The 19,540-nt window shown below is 38.7% G+C and overlaps 1 protein-coding gene across 1 annotated transcript in view; it reads right to left on the bottom strand.

The window, feature by feature from the left end:
• UST (uronyl 2-sulfotransferase) overlaps nucleotides 1-19,540 on the bottom strand; it is a 390,474-nt gene that overhangs the window by 124,037 nt on the left and 246,897 nt on the right. Inside the window, 1 exon segment of the mRNA XM_043964108.1 lies at nucleotides 8,826-8,905. Coding sequence (XP_043820043.1) covers nucleotides 8,826-8,905 — 80 coding nt within the window.

Raw genomic sequence — 19,540 nt, 5'->3', positions numbered from 1 at the left:
CAGGATATATTAATCAATCAAAAAAAATTTATTTTTACTATGTAAAGAAATGTAAGATGTGTAACCTTAGAGAACCCACCCCAGATATTCACATGGACTATTTTTGCCCCATGTGTGGTAGAGCGTTCTGAGCTCATATGGTCTGATCAGCCACAGTTGGACACACTGCAACATAGTGATGTCCTTTTGGTTCTCTTGCAGAAGGAAGGACAACAACCAACTACTACTATTACTAAGTCCTCACTATGTGATGGGTACTATGTTAGTCAATGAGAAAAGAAAAAAAAATGAAGTCTTTGCTCTTGGGGAGTTTATAATCTACTAGGGTATTCACATGTACCTGTAACACATAAAATGAAGCTGAAAGGGGGTAGGATGGGGCTGATACCCTGTGTGGGAAATGGGAAGATGGCTGGCCTGAATTTCACTATAAATGAAGGTCCTGGGAGGAACCATTCAATTGGAGGTAGGGGTAGAGGGTATTTTGGAAGTGTGAATTACTCTGTCTCAGGTACACATTACATTGTGAGATATATCTATACATCTACCTCCATCCCTCTCCCTCTCCCTCCCCTCCCCCAATTATCCCTTTCATATAGTGGAGGTGGAGGTGGGGTGGGGTGGATGGGAATGTCAAGGGCATGGCACCCCCATGGTCTGGAAAATCCACATAAAATTTTTTTGGCCCTCCCTTCATACCAGAGAAGAAGTCTAATTTTTTCTTTTTCTTTTATGTGATGTTTACAGTGCCTTATTGTAAAATTTGGGTTAAGTATTTGGTCATAAGCTCTGTGTCATCTGCTGGCCTTGGCATGTCATCTTCAGCTTCCATAAAACTTTCCCCAAATTCTCATTTAATTTCTTATGCTAACTCAAGATATGTTAAAACCACAAAGGGCAAAGTCATGATGTAGAAGGGATAATTGTATATGTGTGTATACATATATACCCATATATATGTGCATAAATACATATAAATACACACACATATAATCACTCTCCTATAACTCCATTGTGGCAGGTTTGGTCTCCAGATCAAGGGTGGCTCTCCTGCTTCTCCTTTCAAGTTTCTAAGGGGTACCCTTGAAGGATTAGATGATATGTCTTTCTAATGCTATAGCTCATAAGCCCTCACTGGTATATTCCCACCCCTCTGCTTATAGGTTGATGTCAATCAGTAAATCAAACAATTTAAAGTATAAAGAGATATTTATTAAGGTGATATAGTAAGGAGAGTTGGTACAAAACATCCATTTCCTTCTCACCATCCAAGTCTGTGATACAGTTTCCCACCAGTATATACAAAGTCTGGGGGAATGGATTCAAATTTAGAAAACACATGTGACAAAGGGATAACTCACAACTCCATTTGGTACAAGTGTTTTTCTTCCTTTTATAGGCTAATCATGACATTACCCTTAGGGATAGTGTAGCTTTTAGGCTGGGATTCTTTCTTTTAGAGTCTTAAAGCTGCTTTTAATTAGTGTGTCTAGTTTGTATTTCAGCTCATGGTGCATGAGGCTTCTTCAGTGATTCCTGGGATGTTGATAAGACTAGACACTGTTAGGAAGCCCAACATCTTCTGACTCTGAAGTGTGAAATAGTTACTTCTGGTAAAGGTAGGGGAGGAGGTGAAGGTGCTCTTTTATCTCCCTGTTTCATTCCTTTTTAGGGACTTGCTTAGGGTGTCTCCTCACTGCTACCAGACCCTCTATCCTGCCAGATACTCAAATCCTGAGTTCTAAATTAGCTTGTTCTTTTACATGAAATCCACAGGATATGACCAAATATCAACCAATAGCTTTCAAGGACTTCTAAATTTTATTAATAACTTCTAGCACCTAGTAGGTGTCTTTGATTCAATAGAGATGTAGAGGTCTTGTTCATACTTTGGACTGATTGATTGGTTGAATGAATCAATGTAAGTGTTCTCACTTGACAAAAGGTATAAAGGTTTAGCATCTTGTCACTTACTTTAAGTGGGGGTGGGGGTGATTTGATCATTAACCTAATTATTCCCACTCTTATGTTGGCATCATCCTTGACTATTCTCACTAATATTAAATTCATTGACAAATCTTGTCCTTTCTACCTTTATATCATCTCACCTATACATATTCTTCTCTTCCCTCATTCAACCATTACCCTAGTTTATTAGGCCTTCATTATCTCTTGTCTGAACTCTTCCAAAAGCCTTCTAATAGACCTCTCCTCATTCTTTCCACCCTAATCTGCCCTCCAATCCACTCAGCTGCCAAAGTAATTTTTTCCCTAAAGCACAGTTCTAAATATGTCACTCCACTGCTCACTGACCTCTGGTGGTTAAATATAAAGTTTTCTGGCATTTAGACCTCTTTATAACCTGTTCATACTTTTTACAACTTACTCCCTCTACATACTCTATTATTCTGTCATTTTTTAGTCATGCCCAACTTCTCTTGACCTCATTTGGTGTTTTCTTGGCAAAGATCTTGGAGTGGTTTGTCATTTCTTTCTCCAGCTCATTTTACAGATATGGAGACTGAGGCAAACAGGGTTAAGTGACTTGCTCAGGGTCATATAATTAGGACATATCTGAGGCCATATTTGAACTCAGGTCTTCCTGTCTCCGGGCCCAGCATTCATCTATCTACTGCACCCCCTAACTTTCTCCCCACAGCCGCCCCACCTCCAACATGCTCTGCAATTCTGCTATACTGGCCTATTTTCAATTCCTTGAACACGAGTCTCCATTTCTCTTCTCAATAATTGGCTGTTCCCCATGCCTAGAATGCTTCCTTAAAGACACAGTTCTTCAAATAACCATCATCTACTCCCTAGCTTCTTAAACCATGGGATTTGACCCCATATGCGGTTGTGTAACTGAATGTCTGGGTCGTGAACAATTCGGCAACAGTAAAAGGTTATGTATACCTATTTTATATACCTACATACCCACGGATGGGTAAAAATTTCTTGAGGAAAAAAAGGGGTTGTGAGTGGACAAAGTTTAAGAAGCCCTAATCTCTGTATGTGTCTTATATGTATATAGTTATTCACATGTTGTCTCCTCTACTAGAATATCTCCTCCACTGTACAGTAGAGACTAGGTTCCTTCCTTTCATTATACCTCCAGTGCTTAGCATTTTACCTGCTATGTTTTCAGTTAATAAATGTTTGTTGACTTATTAAGTTACATACATATATAAGTAGATTTAGAATAAATACAAGGTAATTGAGGGAAGTTTGGGAAGCTAGGTGGCATGGTGGATAGAGTCAGGGCTTGGAGTCAGGAAGACTCATATTCCTGAGCTCAAATTTAGCCTCAAATACTAGCTGTGGCTCTGGGCAAGTCACCTAACCCTGTTTGCCTCAGTTTTCTCATCTGTAAAATGACATGGAGAAGGAAATGGCAAACCTCTCCAGGATCTTTGCCAAGAAAACCCCAAATGGCATCCTGAAGAGTGGGATATGACTCAATAATAACAACAACAACAAGTTGAGGGAGGTAAGAAGCTAGCAATTTGGGGTTTAGGAAAACCTTCATGTTGACTGTGGTGCTTCTGAAGAGTTTTGAAAGATCCTATGAGGTAAAAAAAATGGAAGTTCTAGGCATGGAAAGACAGTCAGTGAAGGGACAGTCTTAGGAGTGTAAAGACCAACAAGAAAGCCAATTTGGCAAGACTGTAGAGTACAGGAAGATGAGTAATGTTTAATAGGTCTGGAGAAGTTGGTTGGGGCCTAGTTATGAAGGGATTTAAAAGTCAAACAAAGGAGTTTATATTTTACAAGAGGCAAAGGGGAGACATTAGATTTTATTTAGTAGAGAATGGCATAGTCAGACCTATGCTTAAGTGAAAGCGCTTTGGCTGTGGTGAGGATGATGAATTGGAATAGGAAGGAATTTGAAGCAAAGAGACTAATTAGGGGGCAATTGCCTATGTAGGAGAAAAAGGTGGAGACCTCTTAACAGTTGATGGCTGGGGAGAAAGGTCAAAGAAATTCTGATGTTCATTGGCCACTATACCAGATCCTGTTGGAACAGTTTATATGTGAGCAAATGTCCTAATTATGAACATGGATTCTAATAAACCAACAGTGAAGAGTGGGGCATGAGACATGACTTAGAAGAACCAAGAGGTGTTTGAACCCAGTAGCTAGGCCAAGTACAAGCATCCAGTCTTTAATAGACCTAGTTGTGTCTGCCACCTAAGCTCTGTTAATGAGCTGGGAGTCAGGTATGGATCCCCAAGGTATACAAGGTCAGGACCAGGCAGAAATAGATTTTGTAAACAAATTTTGTGTTGAGAACAGCATGGGGATCCCAGACTTAGAAGTGGAGATTATGGAAACCTAGCTTCTATGAATCTAGCTAGACAGCCTCCAAAGGGGGGGGGGGTCTCGTACCAATTTGGGTCAGGAGGAAGAGGATGTAGCTTCACCAGAGAGACAGAGCCAGAGACACAGAGAGAGCTCGAGAGTATGAGAGCATGAGAGCGAGCGAGCGGGTGGGCACTTCTTACAGTCTAAGTAACTAGGGAGTGTGCTTCAGACAGACAATGAAGACTGACAGGACAGATCTAGAAGAGAACAGGAACTAGAGATGATGATAGCTGGAGGAATGGAGAGACTGAAGATAGAGATAATAGGGCAGGAAATCTTAAATCTAGGGAGAAAGATCATGGGTGGTAAGATTGGGAAGGCTCTCCCTCATTAAGGTACTCAGGAGACAAAGACATTGCTTCAAGTTCATGGCCACAGAATCAAGGACGATGAGAAGCAATTATAATTCCTTGCATGCAAGAAGCCTGGAAGGACTGGTGGTGGCATAGAGTAGGTTTTCTACTTGCTCCAGGGTCAGCTCTCCCTTACTTAATTTTCTTTTTCAGGGGCAAAGAAACAGGTCCTGGAAGGGCTGAGCTATGTAATAACCTGGCCAAACTGAATTTATTAGCTAGAAATTCAGCTTTGACAAGAGTGGGCTAGACTGACTCAGAAAAGAAGAGATGCCAGATAGGCAAGAGAGGAGGCATTGAAGATGAATGCTTGGTTTCTGGCACATTTTGCATGTAGGATCAGGATTAACTGATGAAAACTCTTTTAACTTGGAAATTTTCCCTTTCTTGGTTATTTTAATCCCTTGTATGCTTCCTTATATTACTTAATAAAAAGACCTTAAAAAAATCTAAAGAGGGATTGTGAGTCGTTTTCAGGGAACAGAACAAGGAAGAAAGGAAAAGGCTTACAACACCCTTTCCAACAAGGTTACTCTGGGTAGCTAAACTTAGTATGAAGAGGGAAGAAGGGGGTCACCAGTGGTACAAAGCCTTGGACTTGCTGGGGGAAAGAGCATGGTTTTGGAGGACAGTAGGGTCTTGGTACCACATTTGTGAAACATCAATGATTATCAGAAGTGTGTATGTGTGTGTATTTGTGTGTGTGCATGTGTATGTGTCTATGTATGTGTGCATGTGTGTATATGTGTGTATGTGTATGTGTGTAGATAGTATAGGCTAGTGTAGAGTCAATTAGACACTAAAATCAATATGTTTATAGCCAATTACAATGCAGAATTATAACATGAAGAGAGTGTATGACTGTAAAGACTTAAAAGAATGGGGAGAGTTCAGGGTTCAAATCTCCTGGAGACCTATTCCCTACCTAAAGGAACAACATCATGACCTATAGAGCATCATTCCTGGGGAATCTGTTCATCTCTGAGAAGGAAGTATTTTTTTGTTTATTTGTTTTTCAATCCCAGCAAAAAGAGAAGTTGTGAAAACACCAAGTCATAATAGAGCCCATGACATCTAGGGAACTTCCCCCAGTAGTGAAATCCTGTTCTACTTCCTAAAGGTCAACACTGCTCAAAAGAAGACTATCTTTAACCCATCTTATTTTCAAGTTACGTACAATGCTTATTTACTGTAGCTGCATTTTCTGCTTTGGTGACATTAATGATTAATTTCTATCTGGCTAGCATCATGGCAGCAAATCCCTTTGAATCTCAAATGCTTCATAGCTTCTCTGCTCCAGGAAAATGAAAACAAAAATGGTAATTCTCTATAGAGTAGTGGTCTTGTTATCTTGTCCATTAGAATGGAAATTCTTTGAGGGCAGGGAATTTTTTCAAATTTTTTTTGTATCCCCAGCACTTAGGACAGTGCCTGGCATAGTAAGAATATATTAATGTTTGTTGACTGATTGAATTCTTACCAACGTGATTGTTGTTTATCCTTGTTCTTGAGAGGACCAATGACATCAGGCAGGTAATGTCATGACTTGGAAGTGAACTGGATTTAAGTGAAGCAGGGCTGAACAAAGTCACCAGGCTCCTTCTCTCCTCCAGAGCCATTTGGCTCCAGTGGCCTATCTTAGCAGTGTGATATGATACATGTGAAAGCGTTTCAAGTCTTTTTTCTTAATTTAAAGCATTGTACAAGTGTAGAGTATTATTATTCCATTACATATAAGTTTCAGAATCAGAATCTTAGAGTTGTGCATGAATTAGACCCATCCAGTTGCACCAGCTAATGGTTAACTAATAATAAGAATATAGCCGGCCTTTACATAGTACTTTTAGTTTTGTGAAGTAATGGTGTCCCATTTAATCTTCACAACAGCTTTCTGAGGTAGGTGCATTATTAGTTATCCTCATTTTACAGATGAGGAACCTGAGGCTGAGAGGTTAAGTGTCTTGCTCAAGTTCTGTTGTTGTTTATTCATTCAGTCATGTCTGACTCTTTCTGCTCTTGTGGACCATAGCATGCCAATACTGTCCATGGGGTTTTCTTGGCAAAGATACTGACATGGTTTGCTATTTCCTCCTCCAGTGGATCAAGGAAAACAGAGAGGTCGTGTATGTGAGGCGGGGATTGAACCCAGGTCTTCTGGACTTCAGGTCCACCCCCTCTCTCCACTATATTACCTTCTATCTTTTGCTTGAATATCCTTGTGAACAAGGAACTCACAACACTGAGCTAGCCCATGTTCTTTTCTGACAACTCATTGCCTGGAAGTTCTTTACTCATTGGGCAGAAAATGAACTAGAAATCCCCATAAAAACTAAAGGAATTTAGGGACAGCAACTTTTGTTTAAAAACCAATATTGCATAACTAAACACTTCCTACTTTATATTTCTTTAAGAGAGAGATTTTCATTTGTTGGATATTTTTGTAAAGTAGGCATCACTATATTAAGTTATCTTGTACTTTCTCTTCTTAAGGCTAAATTTCACAGTTCCTTTAACCCTTCCTCAAAATATCTATTTTTAATTCCCTGGATATCTGTTGCTTGTTATACACCCTCTCCTATTTCCGTGCATCCTTTTAAAAGTGTAATGATCCAAACCTGGACATGCTAATGTAACAAGAGTCTGACAAATGTTTATCAACAGGGTTACCTCCTGGCTCTTTTGGTCCTTACTTGTTTGTGTCCCTGCATCACAAAGACAGATTCAGAGGATTTGAACCTGAAATGGGATCAGAGGAATCATAGGGATCATGTCCTCCAACCTACTCATTTTATAAATGATGGAATTGAAGCTCAGGGAGCTGGAGAATCATCATATCTAACAATATTTAACAATATATAAACTATAAATGAGCATCAAAAGGTGAACTTTTTCAAAAAAGAAACAAGTAAGAATAGCTGAGAACAATTGCAGTTCAAATTATAAGGGATTACTTTAAGACTTCGCCTTGCCACAAACAAAATAAAACAAGAAAAGACCATCCAAAACAAAACAAAATTCCCATTTGTTTTGCAACATAAATTCTATCCTTATGTTTTACTTGAAGTGGACACTACCAATTGGAAACCACCTTCAAATAAAAAGATCACTGAGCAACACAGCTATTTTAGAAGACAACGAACATATTTCTTGGTAGGTGTTTTAAGAAACAGGCTGCTGCTCCGATTTGTTAAATAAAATCACCATGTGTTCCTCTCAAATTTTCTCCTACTCCGCTTTCATTGGGGCAGGAAAAGGAGGGTGATTCTGCTGCCATGGTTCCTGAGACACCTGAAATTTCTTTGTCAGATGATGGAACATTCTCTGTACGGCTTTAGAGCTAGTACTGTTCCATCACCAAGTTGTTCCCAGGATCCTGTTCATGGTGTCCTAGAAGCTTTGTTGTCCAGTCATTTCAGTCATATCCAAACCTCTGTGACCCCATTTGGGGTTTTCTTGGCAAAGATTCTAGCATGGTTTGCCATTTCCTCCTCCAGTTCCTTTTACAGATGAGGAAACTGAGGCAAACAGGGTTAAGTGACTTGCCCTGAGTTACACAGTTAGTGTCTGAGGCAGGATTTGAACTCAGGAGGATGAGTCTTCCTGACTCCGGGGTCAGCACCCTATCCATTTGCACCACTTAACTGCCCAGGATCTTGGAATTGTAAATTTAGAGAAGGAAAAGACCTTAGAGGCAACCTAATCCAACCTTATAATTTAACAGAGGAGGAAAGTGTGGCCTAAAAAGGTTAAACTCAAGGTCATGTCAGTAGTTGGATTTGAACCCAGATCCTTGGATTCCACATCTAGACCACTTTCCATGAAATTGTAGAAAATTACAAAATAGAAATTCGTTGCCAAAATATGCAACTATCTGAGAACACCAACTCTCGTTGACCCCAGATCTTGTTATTTGTTCTAGTATCGCCCTGAATTGTTTATTACTGAGAATGATCTTTTAAAGAGAAATAAAATCACTTTGAGATTGAAGATTGATTTAAAAATAATGGTTCAATAAGCTATAGACCTAAGTGTGCAAAAACAAACACAAACAAAAAAACACAACAAAAATCCAAATCGAAAGGAGAACTACCAAACTGGGAAATTTCTCACCTGGAGAAGTTGAGAAAATGAACATGCCGAGTGAATAAATAGGGCTGTTCTGCAGTACTTATATTTTTAATCAATTCCATCTGAAAAAAAGAAAAAGAAAAAGAGGTAGTAAATAGAATGAAATTAGCCCAGCCAAATGGTATTATTTGCTTGGCACCCTTTATGCACACTTTTACCTCTTGTACCAAGTCAGCAGATTTACATTATGAGAAACATTAGCAAATTCGACATAAGCTCGCTATAGTATTTAGCATATCATTCCAAGAGTTTATGATCCTGCATCTAATTCAGTCAATTGCTACCATGCAAACAATGTGACAGATTAATTGATTGGAATGAGCTAATAAACACGTTGTACTGAAACATTAAGTGAAGACAGAACCTTCATCTCCCAGTTAACCCTAAACCTAGACAAGATGTTAATAATGATTTTATTCTTCTATAAAGATAAGTTATTGAGATTTGCAAGAACATTTAAAGGCAGTTATCTGTGGATATTTAAAACATGCCAATAAAACCATGTGATTCTTTGTGATTTTCTATTTGGGCTCTAAGCATTTATAGAGAAAATATTTTATGAAGTGCATACAAACTCCCAAACCTCTTGAGGTTAACCAGGCCACGTCTTATCTGGTCTGCTCTAAATTATAAATCAGGCTGGTCTTAGTGGGTGGCCGCTGAGTTATTTAAACTTTATTCTTCATAGCAGCCTATAACAAAGTGGAAAGGTATTTCATGAGAGTGTAAATCTCTAATTTTTACAGTCTTCTGGAAAATGTCAGGGTATAGAAAGTGTTAAATGAAATCTGTAAAAAATTCCAGTCATTCTTTTTATTCTCTGACTTCCTTACTTCTGCTTTCCTTATATTGTCTAATTGACCTCATCAAAAACATACTCACTAGATATTTTTAAAAAGAAATTTGTCACTGACCTTTGAAGAGCAACAGAATTATATTAATCTATTCAGTGTTTAATAATGCCTTACAAGTTGGGACACCACAAATTCATAAAGAAATGATAAAATATGCATAAAATGTGAAGAAGCTGTAACATTTAAGTTTTCCTTAATCATTACATTTAACTGTTTTTGAGTGATAGCTCTTTTGTTACAGACCCTCTAACTCATATGTCAGTCAGTGTACTGACTGTGACCTTATGTATTTGGGTTAATAATTTTTTGGGGGTAAATATTTGTTAACAGGGGACCAGCCAGGACCCCTTAACCTCACTTGCCCTTTGGGAAGGGACAAGAACATGTAGCAAATAGGAAAAGTCAGGACATATATCCTTAGCCCTCAACTCTGTTGGGTAAAACCATAATGACTAGCTCCTGATTAATCCCTTGTTTCAAATGTAAATTATGCTGACATTTCATCCTAAGGGTTGAGTGACTTGCCCAGGGTCACACAGCTAGTGTCAAGTGTCTGAGGCTATTTTTGAACTCAGGGGCTCCTGAATCCAGGGCCAATGCTTTATCCATTGTGCCATCTAGCTGCCCCAGACTAATTTTGTTATCTGTGTAAAAGGTATGGAATTATAGAAACAAACCTGAACTATTTTCTGTCTTATTCTTGATACTCTTTATATCCTTCAACTATTTTTCTGCTCTTAAGGCTTTGGTTTTGCCCTTTGTTTTTCTTGGGTATTTATAGAATCCTGACAAAAATGATAATTTGGAAGTATGGTTTGTCTGGGGTTTTGAGTCCTGATGTTTAATTACATTGAGGTAGGCAGCTCCAGATCCATACTGGTAACTGTTTTGCAACTTTGAGTCTTAGGTAGTGGTTTCTTGATGTCAAAAATAGAGAGATCTATTTCCAATGCTTATATTTAATGCATTATTTCCTAAGAATTTGGCATTTATTTTATATTTTGATGAATACTCTTGGACAAAATCGGTATATGTCTACAGCTCCATTTGAATCCATATCCTACAGAATCCATTCACTATGCTACCCTGCCTCTTATGATTTATCTTTTTGTTTGTTTGTTTGCTTAATTTTTTTACAATTTATCTTTAAGAATTTCAACAGACAAAAATAACTCTTTTTTTGCAGAGGAAATATATGTGTGGGCCTCTAATAGATTCTAAATTATTCTTATCCCAAATGTTTATTATCTATATATTAGTGAAATGTTAGAAAGGTTTCCATCAGCAAATAAAAGCAATCATATCAGAGTTTCAGGTGCAGGTGACATATCAGAAGAGTCAGAATAAGTTGCTACAGGCATGTAGTAGACTGAAGTGAAAAAAAAAAACAGAAGAAAAATGGTTTCTTTGATAGTTTTCAACATCATTTACTATCTTCTCCAAACAAATGTCACAGTGCAAAGCTTGTTGGAAGAACAGTAGTGGTTGGATTTGTAGAATAGTGTCATAATGTTCATAAAGCTGTCTTCTTCCAAAGAGAAATGGGGTGGAGTTGGCAATGTACAGCTCTCGCCAGCTGAATCTCTAAATTGAGTACAAAGCAGAGATCTATTTCTCATGCCCATTTTTACTGCAGCATTCCAGAAGAATGAAAGAATTTTAGGCATCATGTATTTTGACTTTGACATATCAAATGCACTTTAGTGTTGCACCATTAAATAATCACATCTTTATGGTGCTGATTGAATTGAAAATGGCCATACACAGGGTTTACTGCATCATATTCTGAATATCATTTAGTTTCCCTTCAGGCTCCCTGTGCCAGGCTGTCCCCACCTTCAGAAATCTCTCTTGAGCTCCAGATGCCACTCACCTAAGCTGCTTCTCCTATGTATTCTCCACCTTCCTGGTTCCAGCTACTTTTTGCCTGATTCACTCTGACTGAAAACAAGGCAACCTCAGCAATGGCTTCATCTCTCACAATTCTAGTCCCCTTATCTATTATGCCTCCTGTCTGTAGTTCAGAACACTGGACTCGTAATTATTAATTGTTATTATTATTTGGAGGCAATCAGGGTTTAGTGACTTGTCCAGGGTAATTCCACTAGTACATATCTGAGGCTAGATTTGAACTCAGGCTCTCCTGACTCCAGGGCTGGTGTTCTATACACTTCACAACCTAGTTGCTCCTGGACTTGTAATTAAGACCACAGTTCAAATTCCAGCTCTGCTACTTACTAGTCTTGTGACCTTTTGGAGGTTCAGCTCCTCCTATAAAATGAGAATAATACCTGCACTACTGACTTTACAGAATTGTGATAAGGATCAAATGAGATAATATGTGTAAAGTAACTTATAAAGCCCATAAAATAATTACCATCAATATAAATTGAGGTTGTCACACATCATAAGCCCAGGTAAAAGTTAAAATAGAGAAATGAGGCAATTAGCCATATAATTTTCCTGAAATATTCTGATAATCAAGTCCATGGTGGCCACTTGAAACTTGGATTTTCTAAATAAAAGCCTTAATTCTTTTTGTAATTTTGCTGGGTCAACCAAAGATATCCACTGTCCCCGGCTTCATAAAGGAGTCATGATCTCCCTCTTTTGGTCTTCAGGAACATATATATTTGCTTTTGTTTTTTGTTTTTGTTTTTACCATTTCCATGAAGTATAATATAGCTTTGGTTTTAGCTGTTAGTGAATTACAAAGTTCTCAAAAACCAGCATTTGAAAAGCTTAGTCACAAGAGAAAGAAAATAGAAGTTCTAATTAATAGATATGATGGAGTTAAAACCATTAAAATATAGTTGTTTGTCATCTATACTATGTAACTCTTATTAGAGACAGTCAATAAACATTTATTATGTACTTACTATTTGCTGTGCTAAGTACTGGGATTGAAAATACAAAGAAAGAGTGGCAAGTAGGTGGAACAGTAGATAAAGCACTGACCCTGGATTCAGGAGGAACCGAGTTCAAATCCAACCTCAGACGCTTGACACTTACTAGTTGTTTGACCCTTGGCAAGTCACTTAACCCTCTTTGCCCCGCAAAAAACCCCAACAAAAACAAAAAACAAAAACAAAAAAAAGAAAAAAGAGAAAATACAAAGAAAGAAAGATAGTTCTGTCTTCAAGGAGCTTATAATCTATTTGGGAAAGGAAACATGGAAAAAAGGAAGCTGAAAATGAGGGGGACAAGAATAGATAGGCACTGGCCTTGTGATTTCTTTGGCATAGGGAACTTCCTAAAGAGTACAATCCCTCGATCAGTGCAGGTTGGCATCTTCTCTGAATATAGTTTTCTAGAGCACTAGAAGGTTAAATGATTTGCTGAGGGTCACACAGCTTAGTAGGTGTCAAAAGTGGGATTTGAACACAAATCTTTCTGGTTCTGAGGACATCTCTACCATACTGCTTCTCACGTACTTCATAATGTAGTTTTTAAAAAGTAGTTAAAACAGAGGGGGAAATGGTTAAATGGAAGCAAAGAAAAAAATTCTTAGTGAAAAAACCTCATCAGGAGAACAGGGCATTTTATTTTTATTTATTTATTTTTTAAGCTATATTTATTTATTTTATTTTCCATTTATATGTAAGGGTAGTTGTTCCAAAATTTTTCTCCCTCCCTCCCTTTCCTCCCCCCTCCACAAGATCACAATCAGGTTATATATGTACAATCCAGAAGTGTTCTTTTTATCAGTTCTTTTTATAGCAGTGCATAGTAAGCTTCCTCATTAGTTCCTTGGGATTGTCTTGATTCACACTTGCTCCTTGAACAATACGGCTGTCACTACGCACAGTGTCCTCTCAACTCTGCTCACTTCACCTTACATTGATGTTCATTAGTCTTTCAAGGTTTTTCTGGGATCATCCTGTTTGTCATTTCCTATAGCACAAGTCCATTCCACTACAATCATATAACACAGTTTTTTCCATCATTCCTCAATTGATGGACATTCCTTCAATTCTCAATTCTTAGCCTCCACCAAGAGTTGCTATAAATATTTTTTTGTACAATTTTTCCCCCTTTTCTCTTTTTCACGATTACTATTGTTAACTGTTTCCCTCTATCCTATTCCCTTTCCCATGATATTTATTCTATTATCCATCTTCTTTCATCTTATCATACTTCAAAAGGGATTTGCCTGTCTGTCCCCTCCCCCACTCTGCCCTTCCTTTTTTTGCCCCTCTCTCTTTATCCCCTTCCCCTCCTATTTTCCTGCAGAGTTATAGAGATTACTCCACCCAATTGAGTGTGTCCATTATTCCCTCCTTGAGCCAATTCTAATGAGATTGAGGTCTTTGAGCCAATTTTGAGGCGTGTTAGGCTCATTTACTGCCCAGATTAAATAGATTACTCCACCCAGTTGGGTATGTGTGTTAGTCCCTCCTTGAGGCAGCTCTGGTGAGTTTAAGATCTTTGAGCCTTTTCTGATGAGTGTAAAATTCATTTACTGCCCTGTTCCTCTCCCATCTCTTCCCCCACTCCATAAGCCTTTTCCTGTTTGTTTCATGTAGGATTTCACTTCTGCCCTTCCCCCTCCTCCAATGAATTCCCTTCACCCCTCAATTTAACCTTAAAGATGTTATCATCTAGCTAAGTGACACAGTCGACAAATCATCACCCCTGGACCCAGGGGGATCCCAGCCAAAACTCGGCCTCAGACACAAAGTCACCCACTGTATGACCCCAGGTATGTCCCCCAGCTCTAAAATTTTTTTTTATGGTTCTCTAGGGTCTTGTATTTGAAAGTCAAATTTGCCATTCATCACAAATATCTGAAAGTCTTCTTTTTCATTAAAGTCCCATCTTTTCTGCTGAAAGATAATGCTGAGTTTTGCTGGGTAGGTGATTCTTGGTTGTAATCCCATTTCCTTAGCCCTTTGGAATATCATATTCCATGCCCTCTGGTCCTTTAATGTAGAAGCTGCTCGATCTTGTGCTATCCTGACTGGGGCTCCACAGTACTTGAATTCTTTCTTTTTGGCAGCTTGCAATATTTTCTCCTTCACCTGAGAGCTCTGGAATTTGGCTATAATATTCCTAGGAGTTTTCTTTATGGGATCTCTTTCTGGAGGTGATCGGTGGATTCTTTCAATTTCTATTTTAGCTTCTTCTTCTAGAATTTCAGGGCAATTTTCCCTGAGAATATCTTGGAAGATGGTGTCTAAGCTCTTTCCTTGATTGTGGTTTTCAGGTAGACCAATAATTTTCAAATTATCTCTCCTGGACCTATTTTCCAGGTCGGCAGTTTTTCCCAGAAGATATTTCACATTTCCCTCTATTTTTTTATTCATTTGGATTTGCTTTATTGTGTCTTCAAGGTCCTTTTTGAGCATCTCTATGGCCTGAGACCAATTTGTATTTTTCTTGGAAGCTTTAGATATAGGGTCCCTGATGTTGACATCTTCCTCTGAGGGTGCCCCTTGGTCTTCCTTGTTACTGAAGAAACTTTCTATGGTCTTCACCTTTCTCTGTCAGCTCATCTTGTCTTTCTTTTACTAGACTTTTAGCTCCTTAAAGTGGGGCACTGTTTCCAGGCTGTAGTATCCCAAGCTTAAGAAGTCCCAAGTGGTATGATTTAAGGAGAATCAGGTTCTTCCTTTGCCAGGCCTGTTTCCTGGTCCTAGATGACCCCAGACCAACTTGCCAATCAACCAGCTTTGTGTGTTGTGGTTGTTAGCTCTGACGAGCCTGTGCCCCTCCCCAACCTGGGCCACTTCTACTCAAGCCTACCACCTGGTTCTCAGTAGGGGTGTAGAATCCAAGTTCTGCCTTAGCACCAGCATAGATCCCGATAGTCTCTCCCCTGCCCAGGGATCAGCCCACTCACCAGACTGTGAACTTAGTTCCAGACAACACTGGTGCTTCAGCTGATTCAGAGCCTCTGGGGGTCTCCTTCTCTGGTGAGGACTTCCTAAGACTGGATCTGTGTCAGGGTGACTATGGGGTTGGGCCCTTCTCCTGTATCAGCACAGCAGCTCCTTCCTTCTGACCTTCCAAGCCGTTCTTGGTTAGAAGATGATTTCAGCACATTCTTCTGTGAGTTTTGCTGCTCCTGACATTTTCCTATGACCTTATTTGGATGTTTTTTGGAGCGATCTTTATTTTTATCTTTAAAAAATAATAAATATTTTATTTATAGTTTTGAATGCCAATTTATATCCCTCCTTCCCTCCCTCCGCTGCCCCCTCTTTGAGGTGGTAAGTAGATATGGGTTATACATGTGCAATTATGTAAAACATTACCATATTAGTCATTTTGTACAAGAAAACTTGAATAAAAGGAAAAAATGAAAGTTAAAAATAGCATGCTTCAGTCTGTGTTCAATCTATATCAGTTCTTTCTTTGGAGGTGGATAGTTTGTTTCATCAATAGTCTTTTGGGATTGTCTTGGATCATTGTATGGTTGAGAATAGTTAAGTCATTCACAGTTCTTCATCAAACAATATTGCTGTTTCTGTGCACAATGTTTTCTTGGTTCTGCTCACTTCACTATATATCAGTTCATACAAGTCTTTCCAGGCCTTTCTGAAATCTTCCTGCTTGTCATTTCTTATAGCACAATAATATTCTATCACCATCATATACCACAGCTTGTTTAGCCATTCCCAAATTGTTGGGCATTCCTTTCATTTCCAATTCTTAGCCACCACAGAAAGAACTGCTATAAATATTTTTTGTATAAATAGGTCTTTTTTCTCTTTTGGGGGATGTCTTTGGGATATAAACATAGCAGTGGTATTGCTGGATCAAAGGGTATGCACAGTTCTATAGCCCTTTGGGCATAGTTCCAAATTGCTCTCCAGAATGGTTGGATCTTTTTTTCACAACTCCATCAACAATGGATTAGCGTGAATGAGGCATTTTAAAGAAAATTTTAAGAGACTTCTGGTTGCCCCCTTAAAGACATAGGGTGATGCAATTTAGCTGAAGGAAGATGTCAAAGAACAGAATGTCTGAATTTGATGAATGGTGGCAAAGAAGGGATAAAAGTGAATAGGATTTTACAATGAAAAGAAAAAAAATGACATTAATGTGAATTCTCATCATGTGTTTTGTGCCTTTACCTTCAGTCTCATAACTCAGTAGCTGCATTAGTTCAACATCCCTTTGGAATGTTCTGTGACCCCTATGTTCCCTAGGGATGACTATTTTGGGATTACTCCCAGCAATATTGACAACTGTTCTACTCTAGTCTGAATTCTTATCCCACATGCAGGCAACTTTGTACCCTGTAATTCCACAAAACATCTTAGATGAAAAAAAGGTTACATTTTTTAAGTACATCAAAGTCAAGTAAAGAACAACTTCTAAGAGAGCTCCAAGTTGATCCTTCAATCTCAGGAGGTTATGAGGAAAGGTAGAAGTAGATCAGAAGGAGGCAGCTAGGTGACTCAGTGGATAAAGCATCAACCCTGGATTCAGGAGGACCTGAGTTCAAATCCAGCTTCAGACACTTGACACTTACTAGCTATGTGACCCTGGGCAAGTCACTTAACCCTCATTGCCCCGCAAAAGAAAAGTAGATCAGAAGACCTGGATCTGGGCTCTGCCCCTTGCTAGTTATGGGTCTAACCCTAAACTACTTCTCATAGACTTCTTCAACGAAACTGCACTGAAAATCACCGTTATGAAAATAAGATGGAGATAAAGCACATGTTGAAGTGCTTTATAAATGTAGAATGTTAAATAGACATTAGGGTTCCATTTCCATCCAATATAGGCAGAACTCACGGCCCAAGAGAGCAAAACTGCTATTTTACCTTTATTTCAGTCATCTGCAAGAAAAGCTCATGTGTAGTTAGTAAGAATGAGCCACTAGGTGGCGCAGTGAATCGGGTTTAACCTCAGTGCCAAGGTTTGCTTTTCAGATTGTAAGAAACTTTTAGTCATCCAGGAATTCACTTTCACGGTTATGATCAGAAGAAATGCAAGCTTCATTCTTTCATGCCTTGCCACTCTATCTTTCCTTCTACCCATGCTACCAATCACAGAATCAAAGAACCTCGGGACCAGAAGAGACTGCAAAACCATCTCTTTCAGCAAATGATTGAACAACCATCTCGTCTACATCTATACTCTACTTGAAGACCTCTAATGAAGAAGAACCCACTTCCTCCCCAAACCTCCCATTCCACTTTGCAAAAGTCCTATATATAGAATGAGAGGACCTGGCTCTGCCCATCCCTAACCACATGACCATGGGCAAGGCATTCACTTCTTTGGACTACAATTATTCAGCTGTAAAAGGAAGGTGTTGGAATAGATTGTTACCAAATTCCTTCCTAGGTCTAAGATGATATGGGTTTCAAGCCTAAAAAATCCTCTCCACCCATTGCTATTAGTTCCTAAGATCATATAACCCCACTTCCTACTAGTAAACAGGTGCATTTAAAGTGTACACAATAGATTATACTGATTGTCCAGTTACTTGTGATCAAGGATACGAATGACTAACTAGTGCCTATACCTATGCAAATAGAAAACAAATGTCTATCTCCTGGGGCTGTCATGAGGAAACTGTTCTGTAAACCTTAAAGCATATATGAATTTGAGTTATTATGAATATCATTATTATTAATAAAATTAACTGGCTCATAAGAATGGAATCTGACGCTTCATTAGCATAGTAAACCAATCAGCTGAGCTAGCTATAAAGTCTCACAGGTACAATTCAATTTCATTAGAACAATAAGTCCTTTTTATGTTTTATTAAAAGCATGTTTTTAAGGTCACAGAATCATAGATCTAGAGCCTGCAGTTACCTCAGAGACAATCTCGTTTGACCCACTCATTTTACTGATTAAGAAACTGAGGCTTAAGGGACTTGTCTAAGTTATAAACATAGTGAGCATAGTAAAATATAGTAAAAATATTAACTTGCTTATTGCCTTTTAAATTTTAATTAAACTTCTATTTGTCTTTGAGTCTTTGGAGTTGGTAAGGGTACATAGCTCAGTCACACATTTCACTCAAATCATCTGATTTCTTCTAGACACATCGGCAACTTATTATACTATTGTCTTACTCTTATATCCCACCTTGAACACCTTTTCCACTTCTCCATGACTAATCAAATTGTAGACATCTTTCAAGATGCTGATAAGGAAGAACTTCCTCCATAAAGCATTCCAGCTGTCTGGATCCCCGAGGCCTATGATAACCTATACGAACTCATTCCTCAATAATTAACAAAATTCCACACGGCCATACCCTCCCCTTCCAATAATTTTGAAATTCCTGTTGTCATTGTAAAAATCCAGTTCCCCCATCTCCTATTACCCACTCTGTTCTTATCATCCCCCTCCAACCAACCCTCTCAATGACCCATTATCAACCTACCCACTTCTGCCACTGTGTTCGCTGGAATGCCTGCTCATTAGGTAACTAATTTGACTTTATCCTAAACATTTTCTCTTCTTGCTCCTTCCATCTTGCTCTCCCTGAGGCCTGGTTCCCTCGTGATGACACATCTCACATTACTCCTTGTAGCAGTGGTTGCAGTTTTCATTCATACTCTCTGACTCACTGGTTATAGTCAGAACACTTTGTGCTCCCTGTTGCTACTTTCATACCTCTACCATTTCAGTAACCTTTCCTCCTTTGAAATTCATTAAATACATATTTATCACCCAGTCAAGGTGCTGACAGATATTTTTTTAGTGACTTCCAGAACCATCTCCTTTCTTGTTCAATCAGTTCAGTGCCTTGCTCAAAGCATTCATCTTCTCCCCAACTCCTGACCTCATGGTAGTAGACTACATCATAGATACTTATACTCCCTTACACAATCCTAACTTCCCACTTCAACTTATCCATTTCCCATGACCT

This window comes from Dromiciops gliroides, chromosome 4, assembly GCF_019393635.1.
Source record: "Dromiciops gliroides isolate mDroGli1 chromosome 4, mDroGli1.pri, whole genome shotgun sequence".
NCBI classification, from domain to species: Eukaryota; Metazoa; Chordata; class Mammalia; order Microbiotheria; family Microbiotheriidae; genus Dromiciops; species Dromiciops gliroides.
The sequence above is the reverse complement of the archived record's forward strand: the minus strand, read 5'-3'. Positions and strand labels throughout refer to the sequence as shown.